The sequence below is a fragment of the Ovis canadensis genome, chromosome 5, assembly GCF_042477335.2.
Source record: "Ovis canadensis isolate MfBH-ARS-UI-01 breed Bighorn chromosome 5, ARS-UI_OviCan_v2, whole genome shotgun sequence".
NCBI lineage: Eukaryota > Metazoa > Chordata > Mammalia > Artiodactyla > Bovidae > Ovis > Ovis canadensis.
In genome coordinates, this window is record NC_091249.1 from 84,539,774 (window position 1) to 84,559,946 (window position 20,173).

A 20,173-nucleotide genomic window follows, 5' to 3' on the forward strand; every position below is an offset into this window, starting at 1 on the left:
TCTCCTCCTGCCCTCAATCTTTTCCAGCATCAGGGTCTTTTCCAATGAGTCAGTTCTTCCCATCAGGTGGCCAAAGTAATTGGAGCTTCAGCTTCAGCATCAGTCCTTCCAATGAATATTCAGGACTGATTTCCTTTAGGGTTGACTGGTTTGAACTCACCGCAGTACAAGGGACTCTCGAAAGTCTTCTCTAACACCACAGTTTGAAAGCATCAATTCTTCGGTGCTCAGCCTTCTTTATGGTCCAACTCTCACTTCCACCCATTACTACTGGAAAAAACATAGCTTTGACGATACAGAACTTTGCTGGCAAAGTGATGTCTCTGCTTTTGAATCTGCTATCAAGGTTTGTCACCACTTTTCTTCCAAGGAGCAAGCGTCTTTTAATTTCATGGCTGCAGTCACCATCTGCAGTGATTTTGCAGCCCAAGAAAATACATGTATCAGTTGGCTACTGCCTTCTCTGTCCCAGCTCCATGGAACCCCTAATCCAAGCTTCTAAATTTTATTAATCCTGAGCTCTTCTCCTATTTTCCAAGCCCTAGGGATGGTAACTGCTTTCTGTGTTTACTACAGTATTCCTTTTACCTTTCTAGTTCTCTAATACCTGGTTACTGCTGCTGCTGCTGCTAAGTCACTTCAGTCGTGTCCGACTCTGTGCAACCCCATAGACGGCAGCCCACCAGGCTCCCCCGTTCTGGGATTTTCCAGGCAAGAGTACTGGAGTGGGTTGCCATTGCCTTCTCCGAATACCTGGTTGACAGTTCTTTAAATTATTTCTGCAAAAGTAACTGGTGGCGTTTGTGTTTCCTGACTGAACCTTGACTGATACAGAAATTGGAACAAGGGATCTCAGGAAACAGACCCCCTTTTTAGGTGTTTGGGTTTGTCTTTAGACTTGAGTACAGTGTTGAACTCCTTGTCATGGAAATAAGATGCTAGTAACTCATGGTATGGAGTAGCCCTGATTAATCAAATTATTGGCTGTAGATTATTGTGATAAGGAACCTTCTGGGGACCTCCACTGCAGGGGGTATAGGTTCAATCCCTTGTTGGGGAACTGAGATCCTGCATGCCACAAGGTGTAGCCAAAAAAAAAACAAAAACAAAAACAAAAAAAACAAATCTAAAGCAGGTACTGTAGGAAGCAAGTACAAGAGAGAAAAAGCAGACCCCAAGAAAGGCATGCAAAAGCATTATCAACCTTGCAGACAAGATACCTCAAGACATATGACTGTTGGATTAAGTCCAGAGGGAACAGAGAAACATCTTGAAAGCAGGATGTGTGTTTGGAGGTGGGAAGCCATCAAACTGTTCCATGACCTGGCGTCTCTGAGTCAAATGTTTTTTGTATCTGGGGCTTTGTTATTTAGACAGCAACCTAAATCATTAGTTAAAACTAAGTCTTTCTTAGTTAATCTTCATGTCACATTCCTAGCCTATCTTTAACAGCCATATGGCTCCATATGCTTCTGAGAGCACGTTCTCCCTTGCACGTACTCCCCTGCCTGAAAACCTATAATAAAGCTGACTTGATCAGTTTGGGCACCTTCACCTTGGAGCGGTGTTGGTCTCATGACCCTCGCTTCCATTCTTGCCTCTTTCTCATTCTTTCTCTGTATTGTGCTTTTGGGAAATCCTGGCTTGTTGAGCTGGACTCGACAAGTGGCGGCCAAACAGGGACCTGAAAGTGAAACCAGCCTATGATGCTCAGCTCAGAGCAGTGGAGAACACAGGGAAATTCAGCTGGTGCGGTGGACGACTGAAGTACTTGGTAAGTACACCCCCGTGGATTTTTGAATCAGGGTAACAATGGGGCAAAATCCTTCTAAGTATGCAGAATATATGCCAGTGTTAAAGACTTTGTTGAAAAGCTCAGGAGTACAAGTCTCTTTGTCTGCTGTTAGACTTATTTTCTGCTATTGAAAAACACTGCTATTGGCTTGATCCAGCTAAAGGAACTTTAAGGTATAAAGAATGGCAAGAAGTAATGCATTGCTTGTGCCAAGCTTATCAAAGTAGAGAAAAATACCCTTGTCAGTATGGTCATTAGGAAATCTCATTCGCACGGCTTTGGGTCCACTATAATCTGAGGTCTCCAAGTCTGATGATTCCACTTCTCAGAGACACAGTTTGAAGAGTTAAATATATATGACAACAGTGATTCAGAGGAGGAGAAAAACCTTTAAAAGCAAAATTGAAAGAGGGAAATGTTATGGAAGTAATGAACAAATTTTATTTGCTAGAACAGCTCGCCCGTCTGCACCCCTGGGTGAGCCTCCTCCTTTTGATCTGGAGACTCCTTGGGATGATGGCTTTATGTTAAAGCCACAAGTAACCCTTCCCAATCCGATCTCTCCATTTCATAGGGGAGTTCGTATGGCTCAGTTACAAGGTGATGAAGATGCCTTAGCTCTTCCTGTAATAGTGACACAAGTTCCACCCAGACCTCAATTCCCACATAGAGGATTAAATTATGATTATAACCCTTTACCTTTCAAAATTATTAAAGAGATCAAACAGGCTTGTACTCAATATGGAACTAATTCTCCTTATACTATGGGATTGATTCAAGGTGTGTCACAGGCAGAAAGATTGATCCCTCATAATTGGGAGATGGTTGCTAGGACCTGTTTAACTACTCTGAATTTTCACAATTCAGGAGATGGTGACAAGATGAGGCTAGTCAGCAAGCTGATAGGAATGCAGCCACCAATCTTGCCCCCACCACCTCTCCGTTAACATTTCTTTAGAACAATTGATGGGATCTGCTGCATATTTTGAATTCAGGCCCTTAACAAAAGAAAAACTAGAAGGTTTAACCACATCAGTTAATGAACAAAAAGAATTGGGACATGTCATAGAATTTACTAGCCCCTGGAATTCCCCTGTTTTTGTTATAAAGAAAAAATCAGGAAAATGGAGAATGTTAACAGAAGCTATACTTGAATGGGTATTTTTACCTCATAAACAAGTAAAATTGCTAACCACCTATAATAGATATGATCAGCAAACTGATTTTTAAAATAAGTAATCGTACTCAACATCTTTCCGGATATGATCCACACAATGTTATAGTCCCTTTTTCAAAGGAATAAATTGAAATTTATGTATGCAAAATATTGAAAGGCAAATTGTTCTCTCTAATTTTATAAGTAATATTGATTGTCATTTTCCATCATCTAAACTTATTAATTTTCTAAAAAAAAATACCCTGATACTACCCAAGATTACTAAATCAGACCCTATAAAAGATGCTGATGTTTATTTTACAGATGCAAACAAAGATTTTAAATCTGGATATTTTGGCCCTATAGAAAAAACCTGACAATCCCAATATTCTTCTGTACAAAAAGCTAAATTAGATGTTATTCTTACTGTTTTGACAGATATCAATGCCCCCATTAATATTGTTTCTGATTCCCAATATGCTATAAAAGTCACATCTCAGATTGATTACAATCCCTACATCCAATCTAATAATATATCAAATATTTTAAAAATTACAATCAGTAATAAATAATAGAACTTATCCTTTCTATATTACCCATATTCGTTCCCATTCCCAACTTCCTGGACCATTGGTGGCTGATAATGAGACAATAGATACCAAACTTATCTCTTTTATGACACCCACTTAATTTCATGAATTAACTCATACAAATGTAAAAGGATGACAATATAAATTTCAAATTTCACAGCAACAAACATCGTTGCTGTGACATCATCTCACAATGCCCTACATGTCAACAAACTAACGTCATCCCATCTTTGCCAGAAGGCATTAATCCTTGAGGATTATACCCCAATGTTATATGGCAAACATATGTAACTCATATGCCATCTTTTGGAAATTCTGGACTGATTCATGTATCTATCGACACGTTTTCAGGAATGATTTTTGCTTCACATCATGTAGGAGAGACTACTTTCCATTGCATTTCTCATTTTAAACAAGATGCATATATGGGACTCCCCAAAACTATGAAAACAGATAATGGCCCAGTGTATAAAAGCCATACTTAAAAATTATTTTTTAAAGATTGGTCAATTCAACATGTAACTGGAATTCCCCATAATCCTCAAGGTCAAATGACAGTAAAAAGAGACCACCACACATTAAAACAAATATTATTAAAACAAAAAGGGAGAGAGAGGTATGGATTAGGGCCTAACTCCCCTAAAAATAAACTTGCTATAGCACTTTTTATATTAAATTTAAGTTAAATTTATTTATTTTATATTAAATTTATTATTTTTTTATATTAGGGGAAGTAATGAAAAGCAGCTGAAGTACATTGGGATGAGGTACAAACATCTCATGAAATAATTGGTAAAAAAGAACACACACAGACAGTTCACCAAAAAATAATGTGGAAGGATGATAAACAGTGGAAAACAGGGCTTATGCTTAAACAAGGACGAGGTTATGCTCTTATTTTGACAGAGGACAATGAACATCCGTGGATCCCCAAATGAAAAATCTGGTATAGGAAAGAAAAGAACATGGTTTGACATAGATCCCCTGCTTGACCACCAATTGGAGCCATGTCTCAATTAATATTTAGACCAGGTCCATCCAAAACTAAACGGACACAGAGCGCCACTCTACCAACATGGGGACAAATAAAGAAGCTATGCCAAGAAGCTGAAAAGATAGTACAGAGGTGAAAACTTCCTAAAACACCTGACAACCTGTTCTTGGCCATGGTAACATTGTTAACAATGGCAGTAAGTGTACAGGCTAATTCCAATTATTAATATTGGGAGTGAGCTTCCCTGTGGCTCAGACGGTAAAGGTGTCTGCTTGCAATGCGGGAGACTTGGGTTCGATCCCTGGGTGGGGAAGATCCCCTGGAGAAGGAAATAGCAACCCACTCCAGTACTCTTGCCTGGAAAATTCCATGGATGGAGGAGCATCGTAGGCTACAGTCCATGGGGCCACAAAAAGTTGGACGTGACTAAGCGACTTCACTTTCTTTCTTTCTATGTTCCTAACCCACTTCTATTACATGGGAAGATTCAACAGTTCCCATTTTTGTGAATGACTCAGCTTGGCTTCCCAGCCCCTATGATCAAAGTTTCCCAGATAAACCAGAAGAAGCAGGATATATATTAAACAATTACACTATTGGATCTGAAAGTACCCCCATTTGCATTGGACATGGAGAGATCTATTTAAAAACAGATTATCCAAAAATGGTTCAGTTCAGTCACTCAGTCGTGTCCGACTCTTTGCGACCCCATGAATCGCAGCACACCATGCCTCCCTGTTCATCACCATCTCCCGGAGTTCACTCAGACTCACGTCCATCGAGTCCGTGATGCCATCCAGCCATCTCATCCTCGGTCATCCCCTTCTCCTCCTGCCCCTAATCCCTCCCAGCATCAGAGTTTTTTTCCATTGAGTCAACTCTTCTCATGAGGTGGCCAAAGTACTGGAGTTTCAGCTTTAGCATCATTCCTTCCAAAGAAATCCCAGGGCTGATCTCCTTCAGAATGGACTGGTTGGATCTCCTTGCAGTCCAAGGGACTCTCAAGAGTCTTCTCCAACACCACACTTCAAAAGCATCAATTCTTCAGCGCTCAGCCTTCTTCACAGTCCAACTCTCACATCCATACATGACCACAGGAAAAACCATAGCCTTGACTAGACGGACCTTAGTCGGCAAAGTAATGTCTCTGCTTTTGAATATGCTATCTAGGTCGGTCATAACTTTTCTTCCAAGGAGTAAGCGTCTTTTAATTTCATGGCTGCAGTCACCATCTGCAATGATTCTGGAGACCCCCAAAATAATGTCTGACACTGTTTCCACTGTTTCCCCATCTATCCCATGAAGTGATGGGACCAGATGCCATGATCTTAGTTTTCTGAATGTTGAGCTTTAAGCCAACTTTTTCACTGTCCTCTTTCACTTTCATCAAGAGGCTTTTTAGTTCCTCTTCACTTTCTGCCATAAGGGTGGTGTCATCTGCATATCTGAGGTTATTGATATTTCTTCCAGCAATCTTGATTCCAGCTTGTGTTTCTTCCAGCCCAGCGTTTCTCATGATGTACTCTGCAGAGAAGTTAAACGAGCAGGGTGACAATATACAGCCTTGACGTACTCCTTTTCCTATTTGGAACCAGTCTGTTGTTCCATGTCCAGTTCTAACTGTTGCTTCCTGACGTGCATACAGATTTCTCAAGAGGCAGGTCAGGTGGTCTGGTATTCCCATCTCTTTCAGAATTTTCCACAGTTTATTGTGATCCACACAGTCAAAGGCTTTGGCATAGTCAATCAAGCAGAAATGGATATTTTTCTGGAACTCTCTTGCTTTTTCCATGATCCAGCAGATGTTGGCAATTTGATCTCTGGTTCCTCTGCCTTTTCTAAAACCAGCTTGAACGTCAGGGAGTTCACGGTTCACGTACTGCTGAAGCCTGGCTTGGAGAATTTTGAGCATTATTTTACTAGCATGTGAGATGAGTCCAATTGTGTGGTAGTTTGAACATTCTTTGGCATTGCCTTTCTTTGGAATTGAAATGAAAACTGACCTTTTCTAGTCCTGTGGCCACTGCTGAGTTTTCCAAATTTGCTGGCATGTTGAGTGTAGCACTTTCACAGCATCATCTTTCAGGATTTGAAACAGCTCAATTGGAATTCCATCACCTCCACTAGCTTTGTTCATAGTGATGCTTTCTAAGGCCCACTTGACTTCATATTCCAAGATGTCTGGTTCTAGATTAGTGATCACATCATGACTATCTGGGTCGTGAAAATCTTTTTTGTACAATCCTTCTGTGTATTCTTGCCACCTCTTCTTAATATCTTGTGCTTCTGTTAGGTCCATACCATTTCTGTCCTTTATCGAGCCCATCTTTGCATGAAATGTTCCCTTGGTATCTCTAATTTTCTTGACGAGATCTCTAGTCTTTCCCAATCTGTTGTTTTCCTCTACTTCTTTGCAATGATCACCGAAGAAGGCTTTCTTATCTCTTCATGCTATTCTTTGGAACTCTGCATTTAGATGCCTATATCTTTCCTTTTCTCCTTTGCTTTTCGCCTCTCTTCTCTTCACAGCTATTTGTAAGGCCTCTCCAGACAGCCATTTTGCTCTTTTGCATTTCTTTTCCATGGGGATGGTCTTGATCCCTGTCTCCTGCACAATGTCACGAACTTCATTCCATAGTTCATCAGGCACTCTATCTATCAGATCTAGGCCCTTAAATCTATTTCTCACTTCCACTGTATAATCATAAGGGATTTGATTTAGGTCATACCTGAATGGTCTAGTGGGTTCCCCTGCTTTCTTCAATTTAAGTCTGAATTTGGCAATAAGGAGTTCATGATCTGAACCACAGTCTGCTCTTGGTCTTGTTTTTGTTGACTGTATAGAGCTTCTCCATCTTTGGCTGCATAGAATATAATCAATCTGATTTTGGTGTTGACTATCTGGTGATGTCCATGTGTAGAGTCTTCTGTTGTGTTGTTGGAAGAGGGTGTTTGCTATGATCAGTGCATTTCCTTGGCAAAACTCTATTAGTCTTTGCCCTGCTTCATTCTGTATTCCAAGGCCAAATTTGCCTGTTACTCCAGGTGTTTCTTGACTTCCTACTTTTGCATTCAGTCCCCTATAATGAACAGGACATCTTTTTTGGGTGTTAGTTCTAAAAGGTCTTGTAGGTCTTCATAAAACTGTTCAACTTCAGCTTCTTCAGCATTACTGGTTGGGGCATAGACTTGGATAACTGTGATATTGAATGCTTTGCCTTGGAGACGAACAATACCACAGTTCAAATGCATCAATTCTTCAGTGCTCAACTTTCTTTATAGTCCAACTCTCACATCCATACATGACTACTGGAAAAACCATAGCCTTGACTAGACAGACCTTTGTTGGCAAGTAATGTCTCTGCTTTTTAATGGGACTCTTAGTACATTTGGTAATGAATCTTTGGTTTCTAATGGGATATGATTTGCCCCTCCCTTTCGGCATCTAGTTCACCATCCTATTCATAATGAGATCTGGAAAATACCTATGGCTTTGAAAACTCCTGAGACATGGAATGGTTGATATACCGAATATATTTTATTTTATTTTATTTTTTTTTTTTTTTTTTTTTTTTAATTTTTAGTTTTTTATTTTTTAAATTTTAAAATCTTTAATTCTTACATGCATTCCCAAACATGAACCCCCCTCCCACCTCCCTCCCCAGAACATCTTTCTGGGTCATCCCCATGCACCAGCCCCAAGCATGCTGCATCCTGCGTCAGACATAGACTGGCGATTCAATTCACATGATAGTATACATGTTAGAATGTCATTCTCCCAAATCATCCCACCCTCTCCCTCTCCCTCTGAGTCCAAAAGTCCATTATACACATCTGTGTCTCTTTCCCTGTCTTGCATACAGGGTCATCATTGCCATCTTCCTAAATTCCATATATATGTGTTAGTATACTGTATTGGTGTTTTTCTTTCTGGCTTACTTCACTCTGTATAATCGGCTCCAGTTTCATCCATCTCATCAGAACTGATTCAAATGAATTCTTTTTAACAGCTGAGTAATACTCCATTGTGTATATGTACCACAGCTTTCTTATCCATTCATCTGCTGATGGACATCTAGGTTGTTTCCATGTCCTGGCTATTATAAACAGTGCTGCGATGAACATTGGGGTACATGTGTCTCTTTCAATTCTGGTTTCCTCGGTGTGTATGCCCAGAAGTGGGATTGCTGGGTCATAAGGTAGTTCTATTTGCAATTTTTTAAGGAATCTCCACACTGTTCTCCATAGTGGCTGTACTAGTTTGCATTCCCACCAACAGTGTAGGAGGGTTCCCTTTTCTCCACACCCTCTCCAGCATTTATTGCTTGCAGATTTTTGGATCGCAGCCATTCTGACTGGTGTGAAGTGGTACCTCATTGTGGTTTTGATTTGCATTTCTCTAATAATGAGTGATGTTGAGCATCTTTTCATGTGTTTGTTAGCCATCCGTATGTCTTCTTTGGAGAAATGTCTATTTAGTTCTTTGGCCCATTTTTTGATTGGGTCGTTTATTTTTCTGGAGTTGAGCTGCAGAAGTTGCTTGTATATTTTTGAGATTAGTTGTTTGTCAGTTGCTTCATTTGCTATTATTTTCTCCCATTCAGATGGCTGTCTTTTCACCTTGCTTATATTTTCCTTTGTTGTGCAGAAGCTTTTAATTTTAATTAGATCCCATTTGTTTATTTTTGCTTTTATTTCCAGAATTCTGGGAGGTGGATCATAGAGGATCCTGCTGTGATTTATGTCTGAGAGTGTTTTGCCTATGTTCTCCTCTAGGAGTTTTATAGTTTCTGATCTTACATTTAGATCTTTAATCCATTTTGAGTTTATTTTTGTGTGCGGTGTTAGAAAGTGATCTAGTTTCATTCTTTTACAAGTGGTTGACCAGTTTTCCCAGCACCACTTGTTAAAGAGATTGTCTTTACTCCATTGTATATTCTTGCCTCCTTTGTCAAAGATAAGGTGTCCATATGTGTGTGGATTTATCTCTGGGCTTTCTATTTTGTTCCATTGATCTATATGTCTGTCTTTGTGCCAGTACCATACTGTCTTGATGACTGTGGCTTTGTAGTAGAGCCTGAAGTCAGGCAAGTTGATTCCTCCAGCTCCATTCTTCTTTCTCAAGATTGCTTTGGCTATTCGAGGTTTTTTGTATTTCCATACAAAGCTTGAAATTATTTGTTCTAGTTCTGTGAAAAATGTGGCTGGTAGCTTGATAGGGATTGCATTGAATTTGTAAATTGCTTTGGGTAGTGTACTCATTTTCACTATATTGATTCTTCCAATCCATGAACATGGTATATTTCTCCATCTATTAGTGTCCTCTTTGATTTCTTTCATCAGTGTTTTATAGTTTTCTATATATAGGTCTTTAGTTTCTTTAGGTAGATATATTCCTAAGTATTTTATTCTTTTCGTTGCAATGGTGAATGGAATTGTTTCCTTAATTTCTTTTTCTACTTTCTCATTATTCGTGTATAGGAATGCAAGGGATTTCTGTGTGTTGATTTTATATCCTGCAACTTTACTATATTCATTGATGAGCTCTAGTAATTTTCTGGTGGAGTCTTTAGGGTTTTCCATGTAGAGGATCATGTCATCTGCAAACAGTGAGAGTTTTACTTCTTCTTTTCCAATTTGGATTCCTTTTATTTCTTTTTCTGCTCTGATTGCTGTGGCCAAAACTTCCAGAACTATGTTGAATAGTAGCGGTGAAAGTGGACACCCTTGTCTTGTTCCTGACTTTAGGGGAAATGCTTTCAATTTTTCACCATTGAGGATAATGTTTGCTGTGGGTCGAATATATTTTAAATGATCCTAAAACAACTTTTACTTCTACAAAAAACTCTACTCATAATATCCAAGCTTCTGTTAAACTTCCTTTTGTATTCATGGTTGGTCCAGCTAATTATGATAAAATTACAGGACTTATAAATTGTTTACAGTGTTCCTTTTACACGTTTAAATAATACTATCCCATCCAGTGACAGCTTACAGAGTATTCTTAAAACTAGAGTGGACATTTGGATACCAGTAGATTTACAAAGAATCTTGGCAAGAAAGTCCTACACTGTATGCCATTGAAGAAGTTATTAAAGGTTTAAAATGTGCCAAAAGATTCATTGGAATGCTTATAGCTGCTATTTTAGGTATTATGGCTATCACTACCACTGCTGTGGTGGCTGGAGTAGCTTTACATCAGTCTGTTCAAATAGTACAGTTTGTACAAGAATAGCATAAGGATGCTGACATTTTATAGTCCACTCAACAAAAAATAGATGGAAAATTAGCTTCTCAGGTGGCTGATCTCCAACAGACAGTAATACTATTGGGAGATCAACTGGTTAGTTTACAAAAGCAGTGACAATTAAAATGTGATAGGAATTACACCTCTTTTTGTGTTACAGCACATAAATACAATCAGTCAAGGTTTATTTATTTTTTTTTTTTAAGCATAAATAAGAGGATTTTATTGATGGCATTTTTATTGTCTTCATAATAAAATACGAAGCTCAAAACTGGATCACTTGGCCCTTTCTCTTCTTATCACCTCCCAGCTCAAAATGCTTGCATCTCTTAATAGCCAGCATTCTCTTTGATCTACAGTTGGGCTCAACACATTCAAGCCTCAGTACAATCTTCTTTGTAGTTTTAGCCTTTTTCCGGAAAATCGGCTTAGTCTGCCCACCATAGCCACTCTGTTTCCTGTCATAACGCCGCTTTCCCTGGGCATACAGAGAATCCTTGCCCTTCTTGTACTGTGTTACTTTGTGGGGCTGATGCTTCCCACACTTCTTACAGAAAGTCCGGCGGGTTTTTGGAACATTCACCATGTTTGCGAGAGCGATACCAGCACAGAAAGCTCAGTCAAGGTTTAATTGGGACAAAATCAAGCAACATTTATTAAATCAAGAAAATATTTCTCTAGATATTCAAGATCTACAACATGATATATTAAAAACCTTTAATAAAAAGTTGGATATAATTTCTGGATCTAATTTACTTGGTACTATTGTTAATGGTATATCCTCTCTAAATCCTCTTAAACAGAACAAGGCCTATGGATATTGAATTATGTTAACCTCTGCTGTAATTTTAATTGTTTTCTTTTGCTTCTGTGTAGTCTGGAGAACAGCGAGATGACATCACCAACAACATCACCAACAACAATTAGCCTTTCTTACAATTCTTTGCTTGCTGAAAAACAAAAAGGGGGAGATGTAGGAAGCAAGTACAAGGAAGAAAAAGCAGACCCCAGGAAAGGCGTGCAAAAGCATTGTCAGTCTTGCTGACCAGATACATCAAGACATATGACTCTTGGATTAAGTCCAGAGGGAACAGAAAAACATCTTGAAAGCAGGATGCGTGCCTGGAGGTGGGAAGCCATCAGACTGTTCGATGACCTGGAGTCTCTGAGTCAAATGTTTTTTGTATCTGGAGATTTGTTATTTAGACAGCAACCTAAATTGTTAGTTAAAAGTAAATCTTTCTTAGTTAATCTTTATGTTACATTCCTAGCCTATCTTTAACAGCCATATGGCTCTATATGCTTCTGAGAGCACGTTCCCCTTTGCATGTACTTTCCTGCCTGAAAACCTAATAAAGCTGGCTTGATCAGTTTGGGCTTCTTCATCTTGGAGCGGTGTTGGTCCCCTGATCCTTGCTTTCAATTCTTGTGTCTTTCTCATTCTTTCGCCATACTGTGCTTTCAGGAAACCCTGGCTTATTGAGCCAGACTCAACAAGCACCTTGGGGGACCCAAGTGGCTGCTGGGAATAACGATGACTACAAGGACTGTGGGGTGAGATGCCTCTTTCTGAGTGCTCTGGAGTGCTTACAGAAAGAAAACACACTCAGCCCTTTAACATCTCAGCTCAAGTCCCAGTCAGAGAACTAGAGAGGGTCTATGACAGCCCCTAAAGGTATCTTAGATCCATCAGAGTTACTAACTCAGACACCGGATTTCGTTGTGAAGGTTGCAGAGTTTAATGTAGATTGAGTTCACAGCTGATGTCCCACAGTGAAAGTCAGGATGAGGATTGGGGAAGTGTCCTCCGGACTTGGAGTGAGGACGTCCAGGTGGACTCAGATGAAACTGAGAATCTTAACCCCTAAGTCACTCTGAGCCTTCCCCTTCTGTGTCTGAGATTAGGCTCCCTTTGCTTGAAGTCCCTGGAATACCGTCACCGAGACAGGTGACTGAAGGAGATACCTATACTCTTCAAGACCTACCTTACTGCTCTTCGCTGCCACTAGACCCATAACTAGGGTCAGATCCAGCACATTCCAAGGCAACAAGTACGAAGTCTGAACCTGGAGGAAAGAGTGTATAATACAAAAGAACTACAAGATTTTTCTAATTTATATAGGCAGAAACCTGGTGAATAGATGTGGGAATGGGATTCTAGGAGCATTAGACCAAAAAAGGCAGGATATAACAGGCCAAATGCACTGATATGGGAATATCAGTGATTCTATCAGGGATTCTGGACTTAATATGTTAGTTTGGACTTAAGCTTGGAGAACTTGGACGGAACAGTGACCTACATATAATGAGTTTGAGATCCCAGAAGTTCCCTGGCACAATGAAGAGAAAGGAATTCAGAGACTTGGGGAGACAGAAATGTTGGTGAACTTGTATGTATGACCTTCAAACTTCCCTCACCCACTACCCCCAGTGCTATATAGTTCAAGAGGGCCCAGAGGACACCCCTTCCCTGAGATACTGAGCAATACATTAGTGAGGAGATCACCAATATCCTCAGAAATCTCTGTGGTGGTTGTTCTCTGTGGGCTGGTAGAAGGTGCTGCCACTGAGATGAGCTCATGGATTTTGGTGGGGTTGACAGGATCCTGGAGTAGCGAGGGCCATGTGGCAGTGTTCAGTCATGAGGGATAAGGTGGATGCACTTTGAGCACAGAAGAGACAAAATGGAAATCAGAATGTTTTGACCCACAGGGATTGTTGATAGTAGCTGTGGTGGTTAATTTTACATGTTGACTTGGCTGGGTCATCAGGTGCCCAGATATTTGGTCCAACATTTCTCTATTATTTATATTTTGATCCATTCAAAAGTTTTAATCTTAGAAAAATACATATAGCATAAGGTATAAAATAAGTGAAGAAACTGGGGCAAAGGAAAACTAAGTGTAGGAAAAATAAGATGAGGTGAGAGGGCCAAAGAATCCATCAGAACTGTCTGGAAAGCTGGTTGAGAATGAAGCTCCTTGGCCCAGGCCAGTTAAATTAGAAATCTCTTGAACAGAGCTCTAGGATCTCCTCTTTAGCTGCCCCAATGACTTGGAGTCTAGATGTAACTTAAAAGAAGACAAGGAGTGACTACCAAGATATCAGGATGTTTATTAGTGTCATGGAATTTAAAGCATAGAACCAGAGGAATGGACATTGGGACTAACTCCAAATAATACATTTAAAAATAAATCTTAAATTAACTAGGATCATCCTTTCTTTCACTATAACATTTTAAAATCCTCTTGATAACATTACCTCCCTAAAACAACCCTCAAGGACATGGGAGGACTCAGTATGTCATTTCATCCTTTGCCTTTGACTTTTAATGTGTGTTCTGGGAGGTCTTCTCTTTTTCTCTTGGCTCTATTCATAGCCTATTATACCAAGTAGCTTGGATATTCCAGTGCTTGGGTGTCTTTTTTATATGTATCACATCAAAAGGTTAAACAGATACTTAGAAGAATCCTATGTATTAGTAGCACTTAATCTTTTCTGCTGCTTGTGCTCTTATTCTCAAAACGTTTTCACATCTCACATGAAAATCAAAAGTTAAAAATGCTAAACTTTCTAAAACATAGCATTTGGTATATCATAAATATAAAAGAGAGAATTATAGCTTAATTTTACAATGGACTTAAGAATATGTTAAAAATTATACACAAAAAGTTTGTCATTTTACAGTGACTTCTGCTGGAGCTGTAGTTTTTGTTCAATGATATCTGAGAAACGAGGAACTTTTTTTGAAATAGCCACACGGATGTCATCACTCATATTCAAGCAGCTTCTGGACTTTGTTTTAAAATGCAAAAGTGATGAAAATCCCAACTCACAAAGGTATGTAGTTGCAAATGGTATAAGGATTTCTAGCGCTGTCTTTGCCAGGCTGGGAAACACTGTGAATTGAGCACACCAGAAGTCCTCAAGCTTCATTGTCTCAAATTCCATTAGGATTTGGCCACTAGCTCGTAATTCAGCAAGATCATTTTTCACTAAATATCCATCATCGACAAAGTCCAGATTAAAGAGAAATGGATCCAGTATCCATTTACTTGCCTCATCAAGATCTCCAACAGAGAAGTAGCCATGGAAGAAGCTGCTCAGCTGTTGCAGGTGCCGTGTTATTTCAGCTGCGATGCATAAAGCTTCATTATCAGAAACAACAATTTCTTCAAGAAAAGGAAAGTTGGTAAAATTTCTTTTCTCAATCCGCTTTAGCCAAAATGGAAACTTCCTAACAAAGGCAGACAACTTCTCTCTAGCGGATACTGTGTTCATTCCAGTCCTTTGCATAGATGCACTAAGTTCATTTAGGTGTTTGAATAAATCTGCAAGGTACGCGAGGTGAATTTTAAACTCTTTGTTTTCAAAGCCATCAACTAAACTGCTGCTTTGGTGGTGAAGAAACTGATTTATTTCTTCATGCATTTCAAAAATATGAGTAAGTATCTGGCCTCGGGAAAGCCACCTCATTTCAGTATGGAAAAGGAGAACACTATACTCTATTCCAATTTCTTCAAAAAAAGCCTGAAACAGGCGATGATTTGGAGCTCGCCCTTTGATAAAATTTATTACCCTCACCACAGTAAAAAGAGCATCCCTCAGTTTTGTAGGCAATGTCTTTGTGACAAGTGTATGAGGGTTCAGCAAACAATGTGTGATCACGATATGAGGTACCTCTTTTTTCACACAGCAAACAAACTCTGAATTTTCTCCTAGCATAGTAGAGGCACCGTCAGTACAAACAGAGCCGCATACATCGAGTGCTATCTTATGTTTCAAAAAGAAGTCTCTGAACAGGTTAAACACATCTTTTCCCTTCATTGTTAACTGCAGTGGTTCACAGAACAGGAATTCTTCTACAATCTCTCTCTCTCTTATGTATCGCACAAATGCCATCAGCTGACTGCAGTCATCCATGTCTGTTGTCTCCGCAAGCTGAATACCCACTTTAAGAGGACTGGCTTTGATATCTTCTAGAACTTGCTGTAAGATATCCTGGCTCATTTCATCAATTCTAGAATGGATCACATCATCTGATAAGGGTACCTGCTGAAGCTTCTTTTGTGCATCTGGTCCCAAAACTATTTGTGCTATTTCCAGTGCACAAGGTTTCACTAATTTTTCAGCTATTGTATGAGGATTCTTCTCCTTGGCACATAAATATGCAAACTGATATGATGCCTGTAGTAAGGCATCTTCCTGAGATGCAACTCCAAATGTTTTCAGGGTTTCACTCTGATCAGCTGGTGTTGGCACATGTTTCAGGCTACTGAGATCGTGCCCACCTATACCACCATGCTGTCTGTTAAAATGGTCAGACAGTTTTGATGGTCGGAGGTCAGCATTTGAAAATACCGAGTTACACAATACACACTGTGGGCGCTGAGTTCCATCAATCTCTGTCATACAGGTGAACCAGTAACGAACATAGTCATCGTCCCATTTGCGTTTCTTCGACATGGCACCCCACACTTCTCACGCAGTATTCCACAGATGTTGAAGATTTTTGCTTGGAAGTAAAATATAATCCAGACATTAAAAACCAGTGGCTAACTGAATGAAAACAAAGCCACTTCTCATGCCATCCTGTCATCTGTGTACATGTCAAGAAATATCCTGTAACATGTCAGTTCAAAGTAAGCCATGACAATATGACAACATAAATTGAGCAAACTCACAGCTAAAGTCCTGGAACAAACACCTTGCCAGCAAGTTATATATGAGAGATTAGGGCTTATGCAAATTGTGAATACCCTGTAAGTTCTCTATTGGTGAGCTGCAGGTATGGCTTACTTTGTTTTCAATGATGTATATTCCAAACAAATCTGGTACATTTTGTATCCCCAGAAAAGGCATCTCACTGCCATCCCTTCCTTCCATCCTATGCCAGAGATGCGTGCACACCCCCCAGTTATGAACCAGTGAATGGAGAAGGAAGTCTTCACTAAATACTCTAAGGGCAGATTCTGACATGCTGGCTAGTTCTTTCTAATATATAAGGATTTAAATCAAATAGTCTATAAAACTATTTGAGCCGTGAGTGGCTTTGACTCCAACCTAAGCAGAGAATTTCAAACAGGTCTGACTAAGCCACCTTTGAAGCAGGATATGCACCATCCGTCCGTGATTCATACTGTCATATAAAAAAAGCAAAACAAGTGGCTCAGGAGAAACACAACTATTCTTGTTATTGAAATTTCAGAAAAAAATCTCTCATAGAAGCAAAGCCTTAATTATAGTAGGAAAGGATGTAGAAGGCAGGTATTCTCCAGTAAATAAATGGAGGAATCATCTAAGTCTCTTGCTAAAATACATATTCTTGGACCCTACACTCAGACATTCTGATCCCCTCACTCTGGAGTAGGAGCCCCAAATATGTACTCTAAATAAAGTGTTTTAGATAATTTTTCTGAATAGTACCCAGAACAGGAATCTCTTAACGAGAGTGCCTATCACAATCACTGGGAGCACTTCTGAAAGAAAACATGTCCCTGTACCACCTCGGAACTAATATATCATCGTTCTCCAGTAGCAGGACAAGAGAATCTAAAATAGAGTTGTCCGGGTGATTCTGATACATATCCAAGTACACAGACAGATTTAGAGGAATGAACACATCCCCAGGCCAGTTCCTAGCCTTATAGATATTCTAGGTTGCTAAGTAAACACTAAATGCTTTAACACCCATTTACCTTTTCTGAGTTGATGACAACTTCCTATGAAAGCTGAGGGACCTAAAAAGAAAGATATGTTTTCTTTTTTCCTCTTTCTCCCTCCTGAGCAATGAGTAATGGTATAATCCACATGTAGGCTCAAATATACCTTAGAAAACAATTCTATCTCCCATATAAATGATTCCCAAAGTTCTGTGCCACAGAATGTGGCTGAAATAATGTAACAGGGATACACTGAAATCCAAATACCCACTTTAGCCATAAAAAACTCACAGTAAGTAAGCCAAGAATATTTACTTAAAGCCCTAGCTTGCTAGAGGCTCTGCCAAGAATAACTAGTTGTAAAATGTACTTCTATGTAACTAGCAAGTTGATCTACCATATGGTTGCTATTGACCAGTTTAAAATTGACAGATGTCTGCCAGTCGATAAAGACAATTTAGAGTTGATCTTAAGCTTTCTTTTGTCAAGTGAGGAGACCATGGGCAGACTGTGTTTAGAACCTCTCCTAACTGATAACAGAATTATGAGATGAACATAAAAAAATGCTTATCTTTCTGTACATTGTTATGTATATTTTGGGGGTACAGAGAAAGCGAAGGAGAAAGCTTTACTTCAAATGATTTTCTTTACTTCATGTTTATTTCTAATGACTTCCAACTAGAAATTATGGGATGAGTTAAGAGTGTATTCCTATCCATTCTATGCTACTCACATATATTTTGATTGAAGATTTACCTGTTTGGAAAAAGAGAATTTTTAGAAAAATTGTTCTCCCTCCCCCTCAAAAAGGGAGACTAGGTAGCAAGAAGTTTTAAGATCCTCAAAGATGAACTTACCGCCCAAGAGGCTTTCTTGTGTTATAGAATCTCACGATTCTCACTTGTTCCTTTGTGGTATTTAGCAATCACAATACCCTAAAATATGTAAACATTAAAAAAAGCATCATCTTATTAAGGAATTATTATTAACTGAAACAGTGTGATAATGGTATGGTTGAGTTTTTAAAAAGTCTTCATCATTAGAAACACGGACTTAATTATTAACTGGTGGAATGATGTCTGGGCTCTCTGAAATACAGTACTTCAGCATACACACACAACGGGGGTGGAACTAGAACAGGACTGGTCTTGAGTTGGCTGGATGATGGACACACATCATTACATGATACTCACTCTATGTATGCTGGAAATTTCCCATAATAAACAGTAAAATAAACAAAAACGCTTACTTACTAAGATAGACATAATTACTTTTCAGAAAGATTTTTGAGAATTTGCTGAAAGCCATCTAAAGATGCAGAATGAAAGAACAGATGCAACAGAGTAAAACATTTTGCAAGTTTATGAAGTGTAAATATGAAACAGTATCACAAGTGAGAGAAAAATCAGTCAGTTACAAGTAAACATTCATATAACAGAAATACCCGGGAAAGGCTAAAACATCTATGTCAGCAGTGACAACACCAAAGTGCGGCAGTAAACCTTAAACACCAAACCAAACACAATCAGACTTCTACTTGGCCTCTGCCTATGCCAGTCCATGGTAGGTGCAGGTATCCAGGGAGGCAGAGGGTTGGATTCACTATCTTTACGTTATGAAAAGCAAAAACCAGGAGAGAAGGTAAAGGAATGCAATGCAAATACTCCAGAGGCAAACGCCTGGGATGCTGGCTTTGTCACTTAGAGACTGGGACCTGTCCAAGCTTCAGTCCCTCAACTGGGGATGACAATAGTACCTACCTTACAGGGTTGTTGGGAGGTTTAATTATGAGCGTGCATGTAAACGACATGGGCTCGTAACTGGTAAGGCTTGGTGTATTATAAAGGACGGAGCATTTAGAAGGCTGCCAGGGCGAGCTAAGGACGCCGGTGGCGCGGAAAGAAGACTGCTCGGTCTCCAGCCGACGGCTCCGAGACGCAGGCGCAGGCCCAAGGGATGCTCGAGCTTCTTTTAGGCGCCCGTTTCGGGCTCCACTTCCCTCTCCGCTCAGGCTAGGGCTCAGCCTCCGGGAGCTGGAACCAGTCCAGGCGGCGGCTTCTCGGGGGCGACCCCGGAGCAGGACCCTGCGGGGCGCGGTGTGATAGCTGCGCCCGCAGCGTCCCCCGTTCCTACCGCGCGGGGCTCCATCCGGGTTCTCCTGGAGCCTTCCCGCCCGCAGACAGGGCGAGGCGAATCCTCGCACGCAGGCGCACTGGCAAACGGTTAGCGCCCCCAACTCGCACCCCCCGCCCCTTCCCCGGCCTCCAGGAAAGGAGCACGCGCGCTGCTTCTCTTTTCAAGTTGTGTATGTGGAGCTGGGAATTTTCTGCATATTGTGTCTGCAGAGGAGATGCATCGTAGAATCTCAGGGATGAAAAGCACTGTAAAGCCACATAGTTCTACTTTTTAACATTCAGAGCACTAGAAATAAAAATTTGTATTGTCAGGCTTTGATCTTGGCGATTATGAAGCTCCAATGATTAACCATTTTCTTTGTGGAACCAATGAGGAAGAAAAGAAGTTAATTCTACTTCCAAATTAAACATCCAGGCAAATGAGACAAGCTGTAAATTGTTAAGATAAAATGGTAGAGGATGAGCTTGTGTCTTCTTGCCCATGCTGGTTGCCCCCATCTCCCCATTAATTACAGCGTGTGGGTGAATTTGATGAGAATCATCATCCATCTTAGAGAAATGGCTTTTAAGATTCTTTTAAACAAGACTTTTAGA

General features: G+C 40.0%; 1 protein-coding gene and 2 long non-coding RNA genes across 3 annotated transcripts; 1 reads left to right on the forward strand and 2 right to left on the reverse strand.

The window, feature by feature from the left end:
- The first annotated feature begins 544 nt into the window (after window positions 1-544).
- On the forward strand, window positions 545-12,205 carry LOC138440467 (uncharacterized). The gene is made up of 2 exons (XR_011257041.1): window positions 545-1,774; window positions 11,659-12,205. It is a non-coding gene; the product is annotated as an uncharacterized lncRNA (long non-coding RNA).
- Window positions 11,003-11,411, reverse strand: LOC138440465 (large ribosomal subunit protein eL42). The gene has a single exon (XM_069590021.1). The coding sequence runs from the start codon at window positions 11,366-11,368 to the stop codon at window positions 11,048-11,050; it is 321 nt and encodes a 106-aa protein (XP_069446122.1). The 5' UTR covers window positions 11,369-11,411; the 3' UTR covers window positions 11,003-11,047.
- A 1,671-nt stretch (window positions 12,206-13,876) lies between the features above and the next one.
- LOC138440466 (uncharacterized) lies at window positions 13,877-19,653 on the reverse strand. The gene is made up of 3 exons (XR_011257040.1): window positions 19,205-19,653; window positions 18,302-18,379; window positions 13,877-16,297 (listed from the first exon to the last, which is right to left on the reverse strand). It is a non-coding gene; the product is annotated as an uncharacterized lncRNA (long non-coding RNA).
- Between the last annotated feature and the right edge of the window lie 520 nt (window positions 19,654-20,173).